Below are 21,128 nucleotides of genomic sequence, written 5' to 3'. Positions count from 1 at the left end.
GCAATTCAATAATTTTCACACGCCGACATCTCTTCTGCCGACACGTGCGCGCACGTGCGCACAGAGCTGTGTGCGTAATTGGCAAAGTGCCCGGGGGGGGGGGGAAGGAAGCGATTTCTGGGGCAGATTTTATTTTGCTTGGGAAGATTTTGCACTGGAAGGTTTTCCCCCCTCAGATTGGTCTAGCAGAGAGTTTGGAAAGACTGGATGTTCATGGCCGGGTCCCAAATGTTCTCGCTGGCAAACGCCACGTCCAACTTCCACACCCGACAGGCGAGTTTTTGGTGCTCCTGATGGGGCAGCGGATTTGCATACATGATTTGGGAGAAGGCTCTGCTCTGGGCCCCCCTCCCTTCCTCCTCCATTTTCCCCACAGCCAGGCAGGAGATGGGAGGGTGCAGACGACCTGGAACGCCTCTGTGAATTATTGTATGCAAATCACATACAAATGAAATCCTAAGTGCATTGCGGGATTAAACAAAAGCACGCGGGGCGGGGGAGGCGCGGAAGCCTGCTGCTTCGCACAGCCCAATCCTGCCGGCGCCCCCCCAACTCCGCCCACAGTTGCCCCTTCCAGGAAAAGCGCTATCCGAGGATCTGGCCCCTCCCAAGCACCGAGTGAATGCCGGATCTCGATGCACAGAAGCCCCCCCCCCACGTCTCTACCAGCCCACGTTGGGATCTGTCAAAAGCAACCTTTAGCACCCCCCCCGCCCCCCGGTTGTTAACATTTCTCTGATCAACCTGTTTTAGCAAATATTTGATGTCAGTGGTGACGGTGGCTGGAGAGGAGAGAGGTGGGGGAGGTTGGTGGCGGTGGGGGGGCAGATCTGGGTGAGGAGGGGTCTTGGGGAGATGTCTGTGGGCACTGAAGGGCATTAGCCGAAGTGCGGGAGGGGGAGGAGCGCCTTCTCTCCGCCCCCCCCCCCCCCCCCTGCGCAGGGTAATTTAAAGCGCTGCCTGTCACGGCGCTTCTCGTTTTATTGACTCTCGCCGCCTCCCCTGTCACCCCCCCGACATTAATCTCCCCGTTAATCGCCCTGCACGGAGCCCCCCCCCCTGCGCCTGCAGCCCCTTCGCCCCCTCCGGGGGGCCCCCCCCCCCCGCTTCTTTCTTTCTTTTTCCCGTGGCCCATCTTCTTGCACGGCCTCCCATCCCCCACCCCTCGCACTTTCCCTCCTTCTCTCTTTTGCTCTTGCTTCCTTTTCCAGCAAGTGGCTCCATTTGCGCCCAAATTTCCTCCTTTGTTTTCACCACCTTTCCTTCCTTCCTTCCTCCCTCCCTCGCAACCTCTCTCTCTGGGCCTTTCTCTCATCTCAGAGGTCTGTCCTCTTGGCTTCTTTGCCCCCTCCTCCTCTCTCCCTTCCCTTCCCTTCCCTTCCCACTTTCCCATCCATCCCACCCGTGTGTGTGTGTGTGTGTGTATGTGTGTGATTGTCTCTCTCTCTCTCTCTCTGCATCCCGGGTCTTTTCATCTCCTCCACCATCTCTCTTTCCCCGCTGCCTTTCCCTCCGTCATCTGTCACGCTTTGTCCTCTGCATCCCCTCCACTCCATCATGCCGGTTTGCCCCTTCCCCCCCACCCCCAATCCCATTTATCTTTCCCCCACACTCAGCATCACCTCCCCCCCCACACACACTTGGCTGAGGCCTGGCACACACTTGGCTTACCTGGAAGCAAGCCCCACAGAAATCCGTGGGATTTCCATCCAGGACAGCGCGTTTGGGGCCGTGTATCTTGCCCCCCCCCCCCCCGCCGGCTCCCCCATTTTCCCTTTACACGTCCTCCTCCCCCCCCTTCTCTGCATTGTGTCTCCCTCCTCCTTTGATTCCATCTCGTTTTCACTCCCTTGTTTCCTTCCTTCCCCTTCTTCCTAACCATCCACCCCCAACCCCTTTGTGTCTCTGGCTCTCTCATAATAAATATGCAGCAGCCATCTAATTATGTCTCCCGCCTCCTTTTCTCCTTAATGAGACAATTTGCATTGACTAACCACCCTCTGAAAGGGGGAGGGGACGAGAAAGGGGGGGAGGACAGGGGGGGGAGAGAGAGAGAGCACATTCGCCACCCCCCACCGCAACGCTGCCTTCTTTTCCACCGAGTGGAGGAATGAACAGAAAATATTAAATGTTAACAGGGTCTCTTTACTCCTGGGACACGACGATCATATTAAAGGGCTGAGTGTGCTTGTATAGGGGGGGGCGCCCAGGAGCTGTGGGTAGACAGTCGTGTGTGGGAAGGAGAGCGAAGTGGGGAGCGCTGGACACCTTGGCACGGACACCGCGCAGGCGAAGGCTAGTCCAGTGGCCACCCCACGGGCCATGTCCCCGCCCAGAACCCCCTGCAAGGGATCGAGGTCGGCCGCCTGCGAAGAAGAGGGGCCGAGAAAGCCCCTCTTCTCCCAGGCACCCGCTCTCACCCTCTCTGCTCCCCAGCGTCCTCTGGGAGGCCATGACAATGCCCACCCGCAGCTACCCCCTGCGACATGTCATCTCGGCGGCTTGCTCGCTTAATTTATTTATTGTTGTGCAGGACCGTTATGCCGCTGTAGGAGGGATGAACCATGGCCATAACCGAGCATCAAAATGTGGAAGTGGGGCTCGAGACCTGGGTGCCCCGGCCTGGTCCTGCAAGGGGCGAGCAGCAGGGACAGGGCCTCCGATACTGAGAAGGGAAAGTTCTGGCAAGGTGTGTTACATTGCAGTAATCTAGTCCCAAGTTTCCACGCTGCCTGGGGAGCATCCGGGAAGCGGAGGGAAGCACATGAGCTGGGGAGTGTAGCTGCACACCTGGACCAGCCCTTCCTTGGAAGGAACCCCGGTCGTGTGGATCTACTGCGATGTTCTCCCAGACAGGCCGGTGAAGGACGCAAGAAGTTAGAAGGAAATAAAAAGCATTGGTGGTCGGATTCAGGAGTGGACCGTATGGTTTTGTGGCAGGGAGAAGGCCGGTATTTCTTGAAGGCAGGTTGGTCAAGGGAGCACGTGGCCATGTTGAGAAAGTGGCATAGGCAGAGTTGCTGAAATGCAGCAGGCAGGAAGCTGAGGACCAAGCAGGTTTGTTACACACAGTATACCATTAATCTGTGGAACTGACTGCCACAGGATTCTGCTGGCAGCTCTCACTGACCCACCACAGGGGAATGGTGAAGATGTGATGACTGATTGACCATTGCACCTAAGAGGCAGGAGAGGCCATCCCCTTTTCCAAAACGTGGACCCCACCCCGCCTTTTCCAAATTTGGCTGGCTGTAAGATGGGACACTCGACTGCTGTGCTTATTGGTTACTGGACATCATTTCTACATTGTTATGCTTTGGGAAAGGATGGAGAGGGGAAAGAACTCAGGGAAGAGCAGGGGGAGAAACGGACGAGTGGATCAGTCGGTGAAGAAGTCGGGGTGGAAAGTGCAGGGCAGAAATCTAGGACAGCGTTTTGCAAAGCAAAGATGGCGAAAAAGCCACGGAAGAGAATGCAGGAAAGGTTTAGGTCTGCACCTAGCTAAGTGGGCTGGTCTTCCAGGCAGGCTTGGGGCAGGCCTGAGATTCAGGGGCGCAAGGCTGCAAGAAGCAGTGTTGCCCACAGAGTCCTGGCTCAGCCGCAGGCCAGCGCGGAGCATCTCCTGGAAAGGGGCACAACACGTGCGTTAAATTTAAAACTGCAACATTCTTCCAGAGTGAACCCAACACAGCCCCCAGTGCACAGGAGGTTCTCTGTGGCATGGAGGAAGAGGCACTCTGCACATGTTCAGGGACACTCCGGCTGTACTGAGTGCCACATGAAAGTGGGTGGAAGAAAGTGCAGCTTGTGAACCAAGATGGAGGGAAAAGTAGGGAGGTGTGTGGAAGTGCTGAAGGGTGTGGTAGGGGAAAGACGTCCACTGTAGGATTTGGCTGGCCCGTTCCCCATCCCCTCCCCTCCCCCTTTATCCACTGCTGGCCTGATTTGCCTTGCAAATCCTTCCCCACCCCAGAGAAAGGAGGTGTGCCCGATTCCCATGTTTCCTAGGCAGGCTGGTGCGAAAGCTCTCGATGGAAAATTACTGTCTTTTGAGGCGACACCAACTTGAGAATTTCTGCATGCACACACGGTGCCGAGCATTCCCCCTTCTGCTGGGATTTCTCTGCCGTGGTGTCTTCGCACGGGCAAGGTGTCCCCAGATGCTATGGACTAGCGGTGAACCGTTTGTGTGGACTGCCGCATGTGTGAACCGACTTCTCGGGCGCTCACCCCCCGCCCTGCCATCTCGGTATTTCACCCAGAGCGCTTAACAGGCGTGACGTAGAGCGAGGGTGTTGAACCCACTTCAGCCTGTGGGCCAGAAGCATTTCCGGAGTTCTCAGGGGCAGCGTTTCAAGGAGTGGGCGGAGCCAGAGGCACAAGGGGGAGGAGCCAGAGGCAGTGGGGCGAGATTCAGCATATTTTAGCCCGAAGTGCTCCTTTCCACTCTGAGGGGGGCATGGCATGAATTTGGGCAGTGGAGAGAAGGGGGGGGGCAGGGAAAGATGACGGTGCTCCGAGGGCTGCACTTGGCCCCGGGTCTGCCATCCCGTGCCCCCGTAACAAGGAATCACACGTGCCTATTCTCGCCCCGGAAAAGAAGGGGAGCGCAGCCATTCACACCTGCCCGTGTTCTGTTTCCTTGCAGGGTCTCGGCTCCTGTGCTGAGATGCCCCCTCCGTGCCCCTCGGGCCCGCACCGCCATGGACGCCCCCTCTAACTCTGCCTCCTCCTCCTCCTGCTCCCCTGCTGCTGCGCCCCCGGCCGATGGGCAGGATGACAGGGTCGCGGTCCGGCCCCCTCAGGGCTCTCCTGCCTCTCCAGCCACCAAAGAAACCCCCCTCTCGGACCCTCCCTCCTCCGCCTCCTCTTCTCCGGATGAACTCATGAGGCCCGGCTCCCAAGCAGCGCCCGGCTCCGCGAAGCTCTCGGCGGCTGTCTCGTCCACGCTGCCACAGGCAGGCGGTGGCCCAGGAACGCCGAGCCCGTCGCCCGGCCCTCCGACGACGATCCCCGCCGAAGATGGGGCCAAGCGAGAAGCGGGCGGAGAGGAGGAAGAGGACGGCGGCCGCGAGGCCCAGCTCTTCTTCTCTGCCGACGGCTCGGCCTATCTCCTCAGCAGCGGCCACGTTCTCTTACCAAAGGGCTCCCCAAGCACCGCAGCTCCCCTGGTGTCCATCCTCCACGTCTCAAGCGGTGGAGGGCCCAGCCAAGGCTTTACGTCTACTGACCAAATGTCCCAGAATACCTCAGCGCCAGGCGAGTGGACTCCTCGCGGCGCCTTCAACAGTTACCGACTGGCCGGGGCCCCCGCGCGAACCACGTCTGCCAAAAACTCTCCCACCAAACCCAAAGACGCCCCCGCCGCCTGTGTGGAAGATGAGGAAGACTCCAAAGGGGAAGCCAGCCCTGGCCGAGAGGAGCTGCCTGGGCCGCCCGTCTGGCTCTGCCTCACATGCCGCCTCTCCTTCTGCCGGGGCCGGGCGCTGGCATCGCACGCCTGTGCCGCCCACGGGGCACAGCTGAGCACCAACCAAGGCCAGGCCCTGACCAGAGGGGCTCCCGCCGTGTTCCAGGGTACCACGCTTGGCTTCCTAGAACCAAATAACCCCACCAAGGCCGACCTCAGTGCCGGAATGTGTAGCAGATGGGTGAATGTAACAGGGGAGGGGGAGGAGGAGGAGGAGGAGGAGGAGGAAGCGCAGGGGAGCTCCGAAAGACAATGCGAGCCGCCCAATGCCAAAGAGTCGAGGGTCGGCAGCACACGCTGGGTCAAGGGGGACACGGAGGACCACCCAGAAGAAGAGGAGGAGGAGGAGGAGGAGGAAGCAGCAGCAGCAGCAGCAGCAGCTGAAAACCAGAGAGAGGAGGGAAGGCTTCCCCCAGACCAAAGTTCAAACGGCCAAAGCCCCCCCATGGGTGCCAACACCCCCTTCTCAGAGACACAGCCGATGAAAGCGGGCGGCGGCAACGTGGAGGTTACCGTCGGGTTGCCCAAGGAAGACGTACACGCGGAGTTGGCCGGCAAAGCCGCCGGGTCGGCCGGCAACACGGTTAACGCACAACTGGCCCACGAGGCCGCTCCGGCCGAACTCGCCGGGGAGACGGACGCCGCTGGACTGGCCGCCAAAGCCCACGGGGACCAGCTGGCGAACGATGCAGACGGCGCCAGCCCGGCCCACGGCGGCGGGCCTGTGGGGCCGGCCGGCGACCTCGCGGGCCTCGGGTTCGAGCTCGGCGCCGGGGTCGGCAGCCACAACGGAGGGGCCGCCCTGAGCTTCGGGGAGGACTTTGCCGCCATGGCCTACTCAGGGCTGACCCTGTCCGGACACATGTCCCTGCTGCACTCGCGCAACTCCTGCAAGACGCTGAAATGCCCCAAGTGCAACTGGCACTACAAGTACCAGCAGACGCTGGACGTGCACATGAAGGAGAAGCACCCGGAGAACAACAGCCACTGCGCCTACTGCAGCACCGGGGGGCCGCACCCCCGCCTGGCCCGGGGCGAGAGCTACAACTGCGGCTACAAGCCCTACCGCTGCGAGGCCTGCAACTACTCCACCACCACCAAGGGCAACCTCAGCATCCACATGCAGTCCGACAAGCACCTGGCCAACCTGCAGGGCTACCAGGGCCCCGGGAGCGGCGGGGCCCCCCCGGGGGCGCCCCCGGGGGCGCCCCCCCCGTCCCCGCCCGAGGAGAAGGAGCCGAAGGGCAAGTCCTCGTGGCAGTGCAAGGTGTGCAGCTACGAGACCAACATCTCCCGCAACCTGCGCATCCACATGACGTCCGAGAAGCACATGCAGAACGTGCTGCTGCTCCACCAGGGGCTGCCCCTGGCGCTGCCGGGGTTGCTGGGGCAGCCGCAGGCCCCACCGGGGGGCAAGCCCCCCCCGGAGCTCTTCCAGTTCTACGGGGCGCAGGCCCTCGGCCACCCCCACCACCCGCACCCCCACCACGCGCACCCCGGAGCCAGCCCAGCCCTGCGGGGGGACAAGCCCCCGGAGCCGGCGCAGCTCCTGCTCAACGGAGGCTTCCCGCACCTCAGCGCCACTGGCCGCAAGATGGCCGCCCTGGGGTCAGGTAAGGGCTGGGAACCGCAGGGTGCGCCGCCGGGCCGGGGGGGCCGCCGTGCTCTTGGCTCACTCGCTTCTCCCCTCCCGCTCCCTGCAGGCCCCGCTTCTCTCTCCCCGGAGCCGGCCCCACCCTCCCCGCTGCCGCCCCATCCTGGATCGGACCCGGCGGCCCCCCAGAGGCTCTTTGGCTGCCTGGTGTGCCAGGCGTTCGGCACCGACAGCCTGGAGGCCCTGCTGAGGCACGCCTCGGCCCCCCGCTCGCTGCCCGAGGCGGAGTGGAAGGAGGTCTCGGGCGACCTGCACCGGTGCCGGCTCTGCGCGTACGGCACGCAGCTGAAGGCCAACTTCCAGCTGCACCTCAAGACCGACAAGCACGCCCTGAAGTACCAGCTGGCGGCCCACCTGCGCGAGGGGGGTGGCCTGGGGGCCCACGTGGGGGCCGAGCTTCCCCTCGGGCCTCCCCTGCACCTGCACTGCAACATCTGCGAATTCGAGACCAACAGCAAGGAGAAAATGCGACTGCACGTGGCGGGGGCCACCCACCAGGAGGCCCTGCAAGGGTACAAGGTACGGAGCGGCTGCGGAAGGGGGCAGAGGCGAGTGGGTGGGCGGGATGGAGGGATGGGGAAGAGGGCCCTGGAAGGAAGCCCCAAGCCCTGTGCCGCAGAGCTGAAAGGCCGTGGACAGGAAGGGGTGTTCTGAGCAGCGGGCAGGTATTGAAGCGGGGGTGCCGGAGGGCCCCGTGCACAGGCGGGGCCACCTGGGCAGCTGGGTGCTGGCAGAGGATCTGCCAGTGTCCCGCCACCCTCTGCCTCTCTCCCCGCAGTTCCTCCTGGAAATGGAGGCCGCCTCGGCAGCCGGCCCCGAAGCCGCCCCCTTCCGCTGCCTCCTGTGCAGCACGGACACGGCGAACCGCCTGGGCATGCTCCAGCACCTCCGCTCCCCGCAGCACCGGGACGCCCACGGCCAGTGGCGCCTGCAGCTCCTCCAGAACGGGGAAGGCACGCCAGGCCTGGAGAGATACATCTGCTTCGCTCCCGCCAACCCTGCCGGTAGAGGCCTCGCGGATCGGGCCACGTGTGAGCAGCGCGCGGGGGGGGGAGGCTGCGGGTCGTGGATCTGCACCGAGGGGAGGAGGGGGGCCTCGGGGTGGCGGCAGGGGAAAAGGGGGTGCAGGGAGGCCGCTTTGCTGTGCAGGGGGGCCAGAAAGGGGTGCCCCCCCATGCCCCCACCCTCCCGAGGGCTGGCCGCCCCCCTGCCTGCGTGTGCAGATAGCAACGCGCGAAGCGGCTGTGCACTCGGCCCTCCTCTCCTGCAACCGCTACCACCAACCTCCCTCCCTCCCTCCCAGCCCCCCCCCTTCATAATGGATTATGACAGATACTGGGGTGGTTGCCTAGCAACGTGCAAGAAGAAGAGAAATGAGAAAGAGAGATGTAGGGTCCACAGCTGGGGCGGGGGGGGGGGGGGGGGGAGGGGGGGGGAAAAAAATTTCTCTCTTTTGCTCCCCCCCCACTCGGTCGGTCGCCGCCTCCCCATCTCCCCTCTGATCTGCCTGGGGGGCGGACCCTGTCCGAGGGATGCCAGTTGGCTCGGTTCCCAGCCACAATTCATCTTCCCAAGCACCCCTGGCCCTGCATCCCTACCTGTGCGCTGATGTCAAGATGGATCGGTGTTATTAGGATAAAAATGATGAAAGGGGGCCCGGGGGGAGAGACCGGTGTGTGGCTTTTGTAGGGCCGACGGGAGGCAAGGATGCTTGGGGTGGGGGGGTGGCGGCGAGAGGTGGAGATTTGTGGACGGTGCTCTGGGTACGGGGAAAGTGCCGTGCCTCCAGCTCAAGGGAGGCCAGGCGTGGATGAGAGGGAATTTGGGTGGGCCCTGGTGGAGGCACGGATAGATTGGCGGGGGGGAGAGGGCTCCCGAGGGCAAGAATTGGGGGGGCAGCCCGAGTTGGAGGGGGTGCTTGCGTGGGTGCACGTGGGGGGCGCCTCCACAGTGAGAAACGGAGGTCTTCGCATCTTGGCGGGTGTATTGAATAGTGTTAATTGAGTTACCAATGGCACAGAGGTTGCTTCTACCAGGCACGGAGGCAAGCCCGCTCGATATTAACGATCCCACTTGGGTTGAGAGTTTAATTAGTCTCTGACGAGGAAAAAGTCCTGAATGGTGCGTCATCCTGACTCCTCACGTCGATGGTGGGATTCCCTCCCCCCCCCCACCCTTCGATCTTTCGCTGTGTGTGTTTTTCGCTTTCCCGCCTTTCCAGACTCCCAAACGAGGAGGAGAGGTGGAAAAATAAGGAAGGGGCCACCTGTGGAAGGGAACCAGCTCCCCCATTTCACTCTCTCCCCTTTGGTCCCCTTCTCAGCTCCAGGGAAGGAATCCATGCCAGAGACCCCATCCCCTGAGAAAGAAATGCTAAATAAAGCCCAGACATCAGGTGAGTGTGTCCCCATCTTTCACAAACCGTGTCTCCTTGCCAGTCGCTCCTCCTTGCCCTGCAGGTTAAGAACCTAGGAAAAGCCACGCTGGATTGGACCGATGGTCCGCTGGGAACACACGGTAGCCAACCAGCTCCGCACTGAATCCCCCGAGCGGGACAGGTGCAAAACCTCCACCCGCCCGAGCTCCTCGGCGACGGGTGTGAGCAGGCCGGCCAACCGCTGGGGAAGGAAGCATCACACAGCCAGCAAGGCTGGCCGCCACCGATCACCTCCTGCTCCACAAACTCTCCCTCCAGAAAAGGGCTCGCCACACCTGTAATGACTCCTCCTCATAGTCTGTATCCCTCTCTCAGCCTCCCAACTCCATTCCGAGGAGCATCCAGACAGGCAGCTCCCGGCAAAGGTGCATGGGTTACGCCCTACTCTAGCCCACAGGTTGGACAGATCCTGTAGAGGGGGAGCCCCTCCCCATTCCCCCAATTTTGAAACGGCCTGCTTCTCGAGGGTGTGCAGAGGGGTTCCAGGCCAAACGGGGGTCGCCCAGTGCCGGGCTGGTTGCAGTGGGGAGAGCTTTCCTGGGATGCTGAATGCTCCCCTCGCGCAGCCTTGCTCGTCTCCTCTGGTGCCCGCAAAGCCACCCTAAACCGTCACATTTCCGAAGCTTGTGCAGGAGATTCAGTGACTCTCTCCTGTCCTCCCTTTCCCCTTCCTTTTGCAGGTTCTGATGAGACTGAAACAAAAGCCGGAGGTGTGGGCGATACGACGGTGAGTGCGGCTGCTGACTGCGTGCGGAGTGGGTGTGGGGGACGGTGGCGGAGGAAATCGGCGGAAACGGAAAGGGGCTCGCTTCCAGATTTCCCCCTCTGGAGCATCTCTTTTCCCTGCCTTCTCGGGGGACACTCAGACCCTTTTCCCACCGCTTGTCTCTGCACATTTCCAGCCATGATTCCCCCCCGGTGGATTCCAAAAATGACTCAGTTAAAACCGAAATCGAATGTCTTGGTTGGTGGGGTGAGGACGAGATCCATCCGCACAAGCCACAAATGGGAACTTAGCAGTGCTTCGCCGCAAGTCACTTACACGGGGATTGCTCTCCTGCTAGAATTTAAAACCTTATTCGGTCCAGTAATACGTTCCAGGGATTTCACAAGCCACATTTAAGCCTCTGTTTCTGCCTACTCTGGCTTCACCCTGGCGTTGCTCAGAAGGGCTACTGATTGTAGCAACAGAAAGAGAAATGCCAGAATTACCCCGAGCAACAGCCCTGTAAGGTAGGCCGGTGCTGTGGCAACGCTCCCACTGGGGAACGGCTTCAAGCCTCCATCAGTCCAGGGAAGGCTCAGAACCCATGGGGCCTTTTGGCCCAGTCCAGCCTTCCTCCTCTGCATCTCGCGTTCCTAAGAGCAGGAAAGAGTGCACTACCTACTTGGTCCTGAGATGACCTTCGGCCAGATGCGGTCTCAGCAGATCAGGCTGCTGAAGCTGGGGATGCCCTTCTCTTGGCCACTGGGGGCAGCAGCCTGCTTGTTTGTATGGAAGGAAGGAGGAGGAAGGACAGAAGAAGCCAAAGAGCAGCCTGTGGAAAGGAGGTGGCGTGGCGTGGCGTGCCATGACAAGCAGGACGTTTTCTGAAGGAAGGGAGTGGGGCTGGGAGACGCCAGCTCTGCCTCTTTTTTTCCATTCACAATCTTTCCTTGCCACCCCGCAACCCTTTGCTCAGCGTGGCTCAAAGTCCTCGCAGGTGCATAACGAAAGGCCCCATGACAAGGGCCCACGACGATCCTTGCAGCGGCTCTTCCCTCCCCGGGTCTTGGAAGGGGTGCCTCACCGAAGCCTCCGCCCCGGAGCCCGCCCTGCCCTGCCCTGCCCTCGCCTCACCTTCCTCTCCTGCACTCCAGGTGGTCTGCTGCCCCTTCTGCAACTACGTGGACCCGTCCGCAGAAGCCGTGCGGGCTCACACCTTTTCCCAGCATGCCGTGCAGCCCAAGTTCCGCTGCCCGCTGTGCCAGGAGCAGCTCATGGGCCGCGCCAACCTCCGCTTCCACCTCAGCCACATCCACAACGTGGTACCCGAATGCGTGGAGAAGCTTCTTCTGGTGGTGAGTGGCACTGTTTCTTCTGCTTCCTCAATGCGGGGGCCGCGGGTGGGAGGGGGCCATCTCCTCGTCTCTCTTCCAGCTGGGCTGCTTCCCTGTGTTTAAGAGTGCAGAGCAGGCTGTCATTCCACAGGGGAAGCTTCCGGTACGGGGAGAGGGAACCCCTTACCCAGAGCTTGTCCTTCTTGGGTGGCTGTTTAAAGGGAAGGGTCCCGCCAGAGGAAAAGGGGGCAAGATGGGTGAAGACCGTCCGATGCTGCGTAGAGTCCGGATGAGCCACTACACCGGGGCGGCGTAGTGTTGGCGGGATTACGGATGCGGCCGGCTTCAGCCTGAGTTTCCCTGGAGTTGGAGCAAACGTTGCCCAACCTGCCGCATCCCAGGGATATGGACTGCACCCCCCATCTGGGACCACAGGACAACAGAGTGGGGAAACTGCCACAAATTATCGTATTTGCAATGTGCCGTCCAGTCGTCTGACTCGTGGTGACCCAGGGAACGGAAGCCCTGCAGGATCTCTTAGGCAGGGCGGCCCTGCTCAGCCCTTGCCCATTCAAGGCTGGGCCTCCTTCACGGAGTCCGCCCTTCTCATGGTGGGATACGTATCTCAGAGAGAGAGAGAGAGTTGGTGCTTCTGGCGTTCTCCCTTGCCTCTTCCCTACTTGTTCTTCCTCAGGCCACCACGGTGGAGATGACGTTTGCCACCAAAGTTGTTCCTGGCCACAGTCCCCCTCCCGACCCACCCAAGCCAAGTGGGGCCTCCAGCACAGAGCAAGGGGCCGGAAATGGACCTACAAGTCCCCTCGTTGGTAAGTCGCATTCTGCAATCCGTGCTTTGCCTGGCTGAGCCATCTGTTCCCTTGGCCTCCACTTCCTTTACCAGCACCCTGGTCAGAGGAAAGGAAAACTGCTGCAGACTGACCAGTAGCACCTGTTGGGTGCTTCTTCGCAGTGTGAATTCTAGCGCTTCCCTTATGGAAGCCATGAGGACTAGAAACATAACTCGCTCTATGACAGCGAAGTCTACATTTGACCAGGAAATGAGTCTGGGGTGCTTCTGGGGATCCCCAGCTGCCTTTGGACACACCCTTTCGGAGAGCCCTGTGGCTCAAGGTCACAGGTGTGAACCCTGAACCTGCACACACATTTACACCAATGCAGAACACTTTCTAGTAAAGGCGATTTGGCTAAGGCGTGCGTTCAGGCGGAGCGGAGCAGTGCGGGGAGGCACTGAGAGTGACTCTGATCTCTGTCTCTGCCTTCTTCCCTTGCCAGCAGCGACCACAGGGGAGAAAGCGCCCCCAACTCCTGCGCTTTGCCCCGGAACACCGCTGCCTGCTGCGCCCGCCTCCCCAGACCCACCTGCTCCTGCCAAGCCACTGGAGAAGCACCCTCCCACATCTGCGACTCCTCCTGTGCCTCCTCTTCCTCCTCCTCCTCCTCCTCCACCTGCACAGGAGTCCGAAGAGGAAGACCCTCCGAGACCAAACGCTCCCACCGACGAGCCACCGCCGCTCTCGCATCTCCCCGCCGAGCCCCCCGAGGCCTCCCCTCTGGCCCCCCCCAGCCAAGACCCACGACACCCCCTCTCCTACCGCAAGGCAACCAATTTTGCCTTGGATAAGTTCCTGGACCCGGCCAGGCCGTACAAGTGCACCGTCTGCAAGGAATCCTTCACCCAGAAGAACATCCTGCTGGTGCACTACAACTCCGTCTCCCACCTCCACAAGATGAAGAAGGCCTCGGCCGACCCCTCGGTGCCATCGCGGGGCGAGTCGGGCGCCCCGGGGGCCCTGCAGCCGTCCTCGGACAAGCCCTACAAGTGCACCACCTGCCGCGTCTCGTACAACCAGAGCTCCACCCTGGAGATCCACATGCGCTCCGTCCTGCACCAGACCCGCTCCCGGGTGGCCAAGATGGAGGCCGCCGGCAAGGCGGAGCTGCCGCCCGCCGAGGCCGAGCACCCCGGCGAGGCCTCGCTGGAGGCGGAGGCCCCCGGCTGCGTGCAGGTGCCGGCCCTCCCCTTCCTGGCGCCCCCCGCCGCCGAGCTGCAGCGCTTCCCCGCCCCGCTGTTCACGCCGCCGCTGCTGCCCCCCTTCCCGCTGGTCCCGGAGTCCCTCCTGAAGCTGCAGCAGCAGCAGCAGCAGCTGCTGCTCCCGTTCTACCTGCACGATCTCAAGGTGGCCCCCAAGCTGGCGCTGGCGGCCCCCGCCCTGACCCTGCCCACCACCCCGCCGGTGCTCCTGCCCCCCCTGCCGCCCAAGGAGGAGCACCCCCCGCCGGCGGGCGGCAGCTCCGGCAAGCCCGAGCCGCCCGAGGAGGCCGAGGCCGAGGAGGCCGAGGGCAACCCGCCGGGGAGCGAGGCCTCCCGCACGGCGGCCAGGGCCCTGCTGGAGAACTTTGGCTTCGAGCTGGTGATCCAGTACAACGAGGGCAAGCAGCCCTCGGCCGCCGCCCCGGCGGTGCCCCCCCGCCCCCCCGCGGGCAAGCTGCAGTGCGGCTCGTGCGGCAAGCAGTTCTCCAACATGCTCATCCTGAAGACCCACGAGGAGCACGTGCACCGGCGGTTCCTGCCCTTCGAGGCCCTCAGCCGCTACGCCGCGCAGTTCCGGAAGAGCTACGACAGCATGTACCCCCCGCCCCCGGCCACGCTGCCGGTGGAGAGCCCGGCCGCCCCCACCGCCGCCCCCAGTGTGGTGGAGACCAGCTCCGTCCCCGTGGCGCCCGCCCCCGTGCCCCTGGAGATGCCCCCGCTCTGCCCGCCATTTCTGATGCAGCCCCTGCCCGTGGTGGTGCCGCCCCCGGAGAGCGAGGCGGCCCGCGTGTCCCCTGAGCGCCTGAAGTCGCTGTGGTTTCGGGGCGAGGATGAGGACGGCGGCCCCGGAGGGCTGGACGCCCCCCGGGGGAGCTTCCCCAGCACCCGGCGCTTCTCCCGCACCAAGTTCACCGAGTTCCAGTCCCAGGCCCTGCAGTCCTTCTTCGAGTCCAGCGCCTACCCCAAAGACGGCGAGGTCGAGCGGCTGTCGCAGCTCCTGGGCCTGCCCAACAGGGTCATCGTGGTCTGGTTCCAAAACGCCCGCCAGAAGGCCCGCAAGTGCGGGGGCAGCGACGCCAGCGTGGGCAGCGGCCACCCGGCCGTGCAGCCCGCCTGCAAGAAGTGCCCGGCGGCCTTCCGCTGCATCTTCGAGCTGGTCCGCCACCTCAAGAAGTGCTACAACGACCAGCCCGAGGAAGGGGAGGGCGACGGCGCCGAGGAGGAGAACGAGGCCCCCGAGGAAGAGGAGCAGGAGGAGGAGGAGGAGGACGAGCCGCAGGGGGCGGCGGGCGCCGATGGGGAAGCGAAGGCAGAGGCTGCCGGGGAGAAGGCCCTGGAGGAGGAGGCGCCCGTCGCCCCGGCGGAGGGATCCGGCGGCCACCCCTGCGACCAGTGCACCAGCAAGTTCTCCAGCGCGGAGCTCCTCGGCATCCACCGGGCCAGCCACGCGCCAGGCGCCGGCCCTCCGCCGGCGGCCGCGGCCCCCCAGCCCGCCCTGGAGCTAGGGCCCTTGGCATTTGGCGAGCGCGCCCCCCACCCGGATGCTTCCCGGGCGCCGAAGCGGAAGCACGACGACGGGAGCCTGTCGCCCACGGGGAGCGAGTGCGCCAGCGTGGCTGGGGGGGACGGCGAGCCCCCCCGGGACAAGCGCCTGCGCACGACCATCTTGCCCGAGCAGCTGGAGATACTGTACCGCTGGTACATGCAGGACTCCAACCCGACCCGGAAAATGCTGGACTGCATCTCCGAGGAAGTCGGGCTCAAGAAGAGGGTGGTGCAGGTCTGGTTCCAGAACACCAGAGCCCGGGAGAGGAAGGGCCAGTTCCGGTGCAACTCCGGCACCGCCAACCCGGGGAGCAAGCTCCCGCCGGTGCTCCCCACCGCCTTCCCCAAATTCAACCCTCCGCCACGTGACCCTCCCGTCCATTACGGGGCTTCCTTTACCGCCAGCCTCCCCACAGTGAGCCTGCCGCCACCGCCGGCAAAGCCAGAGGCTCCCCTTGAGCCCCAGATGCAGGAAGAGATGGCCGAAGAGGAGGCGCACAAGGAGAACGAGGAGCGGAGCCTGTCCGGAGGGGAGCTGAGCGACTCCTCGTCTTCCTCCTCCTCGCTGGCCGATCTGGACTTCTCCGGCAGCCGCCGGAGCCGGGCCGCAGATGGCGGGCCCGCGGGCTCGCACGACTCCCTCGGCCAGCGGCGCTACCGCACCCAGATGTCCAGCCTGCAGCTGAAGATCATGAAGGCCTGCTACGAGGCCTACCGCACGCCCACCATGCAGGAGTGCGAGGTCCTGGGGGAGGAGATCGGGCTGCCCAAGCGCGTGATCCAGGTGTGGTTCCAGAACGCGCGGGCCAAGGAGAAGAAGGCGAAGGCGGCCAGCAGCGGGGCCGGCAGCGGCGGGGACGAGGGCCCCCCCGGCGCCAAGGCGCAGACTGAGTGCCCCTACTGTGAGGTCAAGTACGATTTCTACGTGTCCTGCCGCGGACACCTCTTCTCCCACGGCCACCTGGCCCGACTCAAGGAGGCGATCAAAGCCCAGCTCAAGAGCGAGAGCAAGTGCTACGAGCTGGTGCCCGATAAAGGGACCCCCTCCCCGACCAGGCTGGGGGCGCCGGGGCCTCCCCCCACCGCGCCGCCGTCGTCGCTTGGGAGCATGCCCCCCTTTGTGCCAGGTGAGTGGCTGGTCAAGAGGTAAGGTACGTCACCTCCGGGGCTCAGCCTGGCTTCGGCTCAGCTTACTCAGGGCTGCTGACGAGCTCCTGCTTAACTCCCGCCAGAGGACCGTCTCCTCCCCGAAAGTTTTCACCGGCTCCCCAACTCCCTTGCCCACCGCCCCAAAACAGTTGTCTGGGCAACCTGCTCGTGTCCTCGCTATTCCAAGCAGCACCCCGTTTGGCACGTGGGTCCTTGCCTCCCGTCTTCACCCTCACGTGGGAACCTCTCCTTCCACCCCGTTCCTGAGACTTCTGCTGCATATTTTGGATGGCAGGAGCCTCTTTGCACAAAAAGTGGGCCGGGACCACCCCCCGCCCCCCCCTGCAGACGGGCTCCGTTTTCAGGCAGGGGAAGTAGCGGGAGGCCCACCAGCCTCTTAACATGCCCCCCTTCACCATTCATGGAGGGAAAGGATGAAGGGAGGGAGGGAGGGAGGGAGGGAAACCTTGAGGGGGTGGGAAGCCATGCCGGCGGGCGGGCAGCTGACCCAGCCCCTCACAGCTCTTTTCTGTCGCCCGCGCAGGCCCTTCCTCCTCCTCCTCCTCCTCGGGGGCCCTGAGCTCGTCGCTGGCATCCACCCAGCCAGGGCCCTCTTTACCTCAGCGCCTCACGCCGGAACCGGCCCAGCTCGGCCCCTCCACAGAGCCCGCGCCTGCTCCAGAGACCTCCCCGAGCGACGGCCAGGCGGACCCCGCCTCGAACTCCGTGCAGGAGCCCTCCTTGTCCTCCACCGCCACGCTGAAGAGCCTCAAGACGCTGAAGGCCGCCGTGCCGGCCCTGCTGGGCGGCCAGTTCCTGCCCTTCCCCTTGCCCGCGGCGGCCGCGGCGGCCGCCCCCTCGCTCTTCGGGGCCCAGCTGCCCGGGGCCTACTTCCAGCAGCTCTACGGCATGAAGAAGGGGCTGTTCCCCATGAACCCCGTCATACCTCAGACACTTATGGGGCTGCTGCCCAGCCCGCTGCTCCCCACACCCACGCCCGAGCCGCCCGTCGAGGTGCCCGAGGCGCCCGGCATCTCGACAGTTGACGTGACTCACCAGTACCTGTGCCGCCAGTGCAAGGCGGCCTTCGAGAGCGAGGGGGCGGCCGCCGCCCACCAGGCCGCTTTCTGCTACTTCGGGCGCCAGCCCCCCGCGGCCCCCGCCCCGCTGCGGGTGCCCGTGTGCACCTACCACTGCCTGGCCTGCGAGGTGCTCGTCAGCGGGCGCGAGGCGCTGGGGGCCCACCTGCGCTCCAGCGCCCACCGGCGCAAGGCCGGCTCCAACGCAGCAACCGCATCGGTGTTTGCCAAAGAGGAATCCAAATTACCTCACTCGGACTCCAACCCAAAAAGTAATGCTACCTCTACAACACTTCTAGCTTTATAGAGACGGATGCTACACTGCCACCGGTCGAGAGAGAAAATGGCCGACGAACCAGCCAGCAGAGGGATGGGCGCCCGCTCGGGGACCCCCTCGGCCCGTCCCGTCCCACCCCGCCACCCCACCCTTCCCTGGTGCCAGTGAGGGACGTGATCTGTAGACACGCGAGATGGCTGCCTGACCGAGCCCAGGGCCCTCCCAGGATTCCCACCACAAAGCCCATCCATCCGGGGGAGACCCAGCTGAGCCGAGCTTAGTCTCGCAGAAATCCCGCCCGCCCGCCCGTTGGGAAGGCCCTGGAGCCCTCCACCTGGCGTGGCTCTCTCCAGAAGGGTCCCCTGGCAATGCCATAATCCTAGTTGGAGTGGCTGTGTGCTCCTGGGGATTATGAGAATTTCAGGCCAGGACGCCTGGGGGGAGCCAGGCTGGGAAGGGTGGCTGTAGGGCATCCGTTTCCCTCCCCAGGCCCTCTTGCTGCAGGCGCTGCTAAGGATTGGCCGAGGAGGCCGGTGCCAGCTACCTGGGTCCCACCTGGACCAGCACTGCTGCCCAAGCCGTCAACCCCTCCCTGCCACACCCAGAGTCACCGCTAACAGGTCTCCCCGACCTACCTGGAGTCCCCAAATCCTCCTCCTCCTGCAGCTTATGCATGTGCCCCCAGAGTTCTTCCTTTTCCACACGCCTCCGTCCAGGACTCTGCACCCCCTTCACTATCCAGAGATCTTTCCCCCCTTTGGGGCAAGACGATCCCCGCCATTTCCCCGTCTGGGCAGGCAAGCGCTCTCCTCCCTCGGCCCTTTTGTATGCCAAGGAGGCATCTCTCCCGTCCCTTCTGGGAAATGTCCCAAGGTCCCTCTTCGCCCTGAGCCCCATGTGGCCTCCCACGGCACAAAGCACCCCCGCGCCCCTCCCCTGCCCGCCCGCCCTCCCTCTGCCCCCTGCCCTGCCCGGGGCAGATGCTGGCTCGATCCTGACCCACGACAACCACGTCTCCCCTTTCTCTCTCTCTCTCTCACACACACACGCGCGCGCACGCCCTGGTTGAGCTCCTTCTCTCACACTTACCTTCCACCCTTTTACTGTGCTACCAACTGAAAAAGGCCAAAAAAAAGCAAAGCAAACAAAAAGAATGGACAGAAAGAAAGAAACCTATTAACCCAAGGAGACAAAACTTAAGGGGGGAGGGGGGCAAAGATGAGGAACTGACTCGGCCCACCTCCACCCTCACAAGAGCATGTGCTCCCCCCATGATGTATAATAATTACCTTCAAGGATGAATGGACAGATTCCCGAACTGTTGATGGATTTGAACGACTTGAACAGCAACCAAACAGGGAAAGAAAGACGCACCCTCTCTCTTCTTTCCCACCATTTTTTCTCTCTCTCTCTCCTCCTCCTCCTCCTCCTCCTCCCCGTTGGGTCTTTACCTGCACCGGGGAACCAAATAAAACCGACAACCTCACTGTCTTTTTCCTCCTGATAGACGTGACTTCCGTCTCTGCGCGGGAAACGACACAAATCCTATTCCGATGGCTTTAAAAAGAAAAAAAAGAAAAGAAGTAGAAAAAAAAGCAGAAGGATCCTTCCGTCAGAAGCACAGACCATGTGCCGAGTGCCGACGTCCTTGCAAAAAAAAGAAAAAGAGAAAAAAAAAAGAAAAAACACAAACCCTCTTTATGAATCCAAAGCTCTTAAAAACTTCTATACAATAACCAAAAAGAAAAAAGAAAACCAACAGTGAGAGAGAGAATACCCACCAACAAAAAGAATAATAGAAAGCAAACTGGAAATAATTTTTTTTAAAGACATAAGATGAAGAAAAAAGTTACGCCCTCACATTTCCCCTTCCTCTTTGTGTCAGTTCTTTTGGGGTTCTTTTCTTGTTCTTTTCATTCCTGCTACGTGTTTTTTACACCCACCCAACCAACAAAGATGGACATGAATTTTAAGAAGTTGATGAAAGTGGAAACCTGTGGGGTAGAGAAGGGGATGCAAAGAGTCCCCAAACACACATAACCAAACAAACTATAGGTGGGGGTGTTAAGGAGGGATGGGTTGAAACAGGGGCTCACCTGTGGCCCCCTTGTTTTCCTCAGACCCCTCTTCTCCCCCTAACTCTACACCCCAGAATGGGGGAAATGTCTTTCTGTTGTGTATTTAAAGGGGGGGATGGGGAACGATAAAAAATAAAAAGAAATAAAAATTATATTAAAGAGATGACCTGAAAAAATACAAACCGTGCTTTTGGCAGGAGGTACTGGCTGGGCTATAAATATCGGGAATGAGGGGGATAGCAGAAGTAAGAATTATATTGATCTTGCTGCTCTTGTGGATTACTCATCAAGGCACCTACGTTAACCGGCCGCAGTTACTCAGTTACAGTTCATTAGCTGGGATGAACCCGGTTTTGCTTTCCTTACCCTAAAACTTCCTGTGCCTTTACGTCCGCATGCAACCAACACTGCCGTGTTTAAAAATGTGTTTTGATCTTTGATTGCACTGCATAGATTGAAAGAAGAGTCCCTAAACCGCCGGCACGCTGCATCCATCAGCTAGTATTAGATGCAGTTTGCAATTTACTGCAAGTCGGAGCTCGGAGAATTTTAAGTCTTGTGGATACAAAACCCAAGACAAAATTGTGGGGTAGCAGGAGTCCTGAACTGCCAGCCCTTCATTACGACAACGTAGCTGTACTCTCAAAGCAAAATATGTCACAACACTTCTTGCTTTAAAACCCCTGGAACAAGCAATGCTCACGGAAGGAAAACTAATGTTTTTCAGTCCAGTTCAGTTTCAAGGCAGGCGATCCCAGTATTTTCAAACAACTGATTTAGCTAAGAGAAAAAGCCAACAGCAAAGAAATTCAAAATGGCAAGTGGCCAAAATGGTGAACCGTTCTGTGGTCCAGATAATACTCCCACCCTTTATTTTTTATGCAATCCGCTGCAGCATAGACTTTTTAGAAAGAAATACCGGCTCAAGGTTTCTTGTGCTGAGCTCTCTGGTCTTGCATTTCTAGCTATTTGATCAATCTATATTTCTATACTGCCTCATAGCCAACCCCCTCTGAAAATTTCACCAAAATTAAACTCAAAACTCACACTGCAACGTGACCGAGGAAGCGAGGTCAGGAAGGGAGCAGCTGATGTGATTTGCCACGCCGAGGTCCAGCACGAACGATGCTTAACCTCGCCACAACATAAATCCTCCGAGGCGCCCTTTGGATTTTTGTCTCATGCGAGCAAACGGTCGTTTGCTAAACCCCGGGATCCTGGTATGATGAGCGCACTGGCCAATTCTTCCCCCCTAAATAAGGAGGGCAGATGCGGTTGCGCAGGTGTGAGCGTGTCCCCCGCGAGGGCCGCTGCCACAGGCGCCCGTGTGGCATTTCGCACCGCTC

The 21,128-nt window shown here is 61.5% G+C and overlaps 1 protein-coding gene across 1 annotated transcript; it reads left to right on the top strand.

Annotated features, from left to right (window-relative positions):
- Positions 1 to 4,563: 4,563 nt before the first annotated feature.
- On the top strand, positions 4,564 to 19,945 carry ZFHX2 (zinc finger homeobox 2). The gene is made up of 9 exons (XM_044420935.1): positions 4,564 to 7,083; positions 7,174 to 7,643; positions 7,903 to 8,179; positions 9,454 to 9,519; positions 10,242 to 10,288; positions 11,422 to 11,622; positions 12,296 to 12,428; positions 12,895 to 16,326; positions 16,893 to 19,945. Exons 1-9 carry the CDS (start codon positions 4,704 to 4,706, stop codon positions 17,732 to 17,734), a joined length of 7,848 nt encoding a protein of 2,615 aa, XP_044276870.1. The 5' UTR covers positions 4,564 to 4,703; the 3' UTR covers positions 17,735 to 19,945.
- Positions 19,946 to 21,128: the final 1,183 nt, after the last annotated feature.

This window comes from Varanus komodoensis, unplaced genomic scaffold, assembly GCF_004798865.1.
Source record: "Varanus komodoensis strain SLA01 unplaced genomic scaffold, ASM479886v1 scaffold112, whole genome shotgun sequence".
In the NCBI taxonomy this organism is placed as follows: domain Eukaryota; kingdom Metazoa; phylum Chordata; class Lepidosauria; order Squamata; family Varanidae; genus Varanus; species Varanus komodoensis.
Note: the sequence above shows the minus strand (reverse complement) of the source record. Positions and strands in the feature narration are given on the sequence as shown.

Bases quoted from the DNA above. Each gene is read 5' to 3' on its own strand.
- ZFHX2 (XM_044420935.1), top strand. From the start codon at position 4,704: ATGGACGCCCCCTCTAACTCTGCCTCCTCCTCCTCCTGCTCCCCTGCT. The intron at 10,289-11,421 runs GTGAGTGCGGCT...CCTGCACTCCAG, and splicing joins GAGGTGTGGGCGATACGACG to GTGGTCTGCTGCCCCTTCTG. The intron at 12,429-12,894 runs GTAAGTCGCATT...TTCCCTTGCCAG, and splicing joins ACCTACAAGTCCCCTCGTTG to CAGCGACCACAGGGGAGAAA.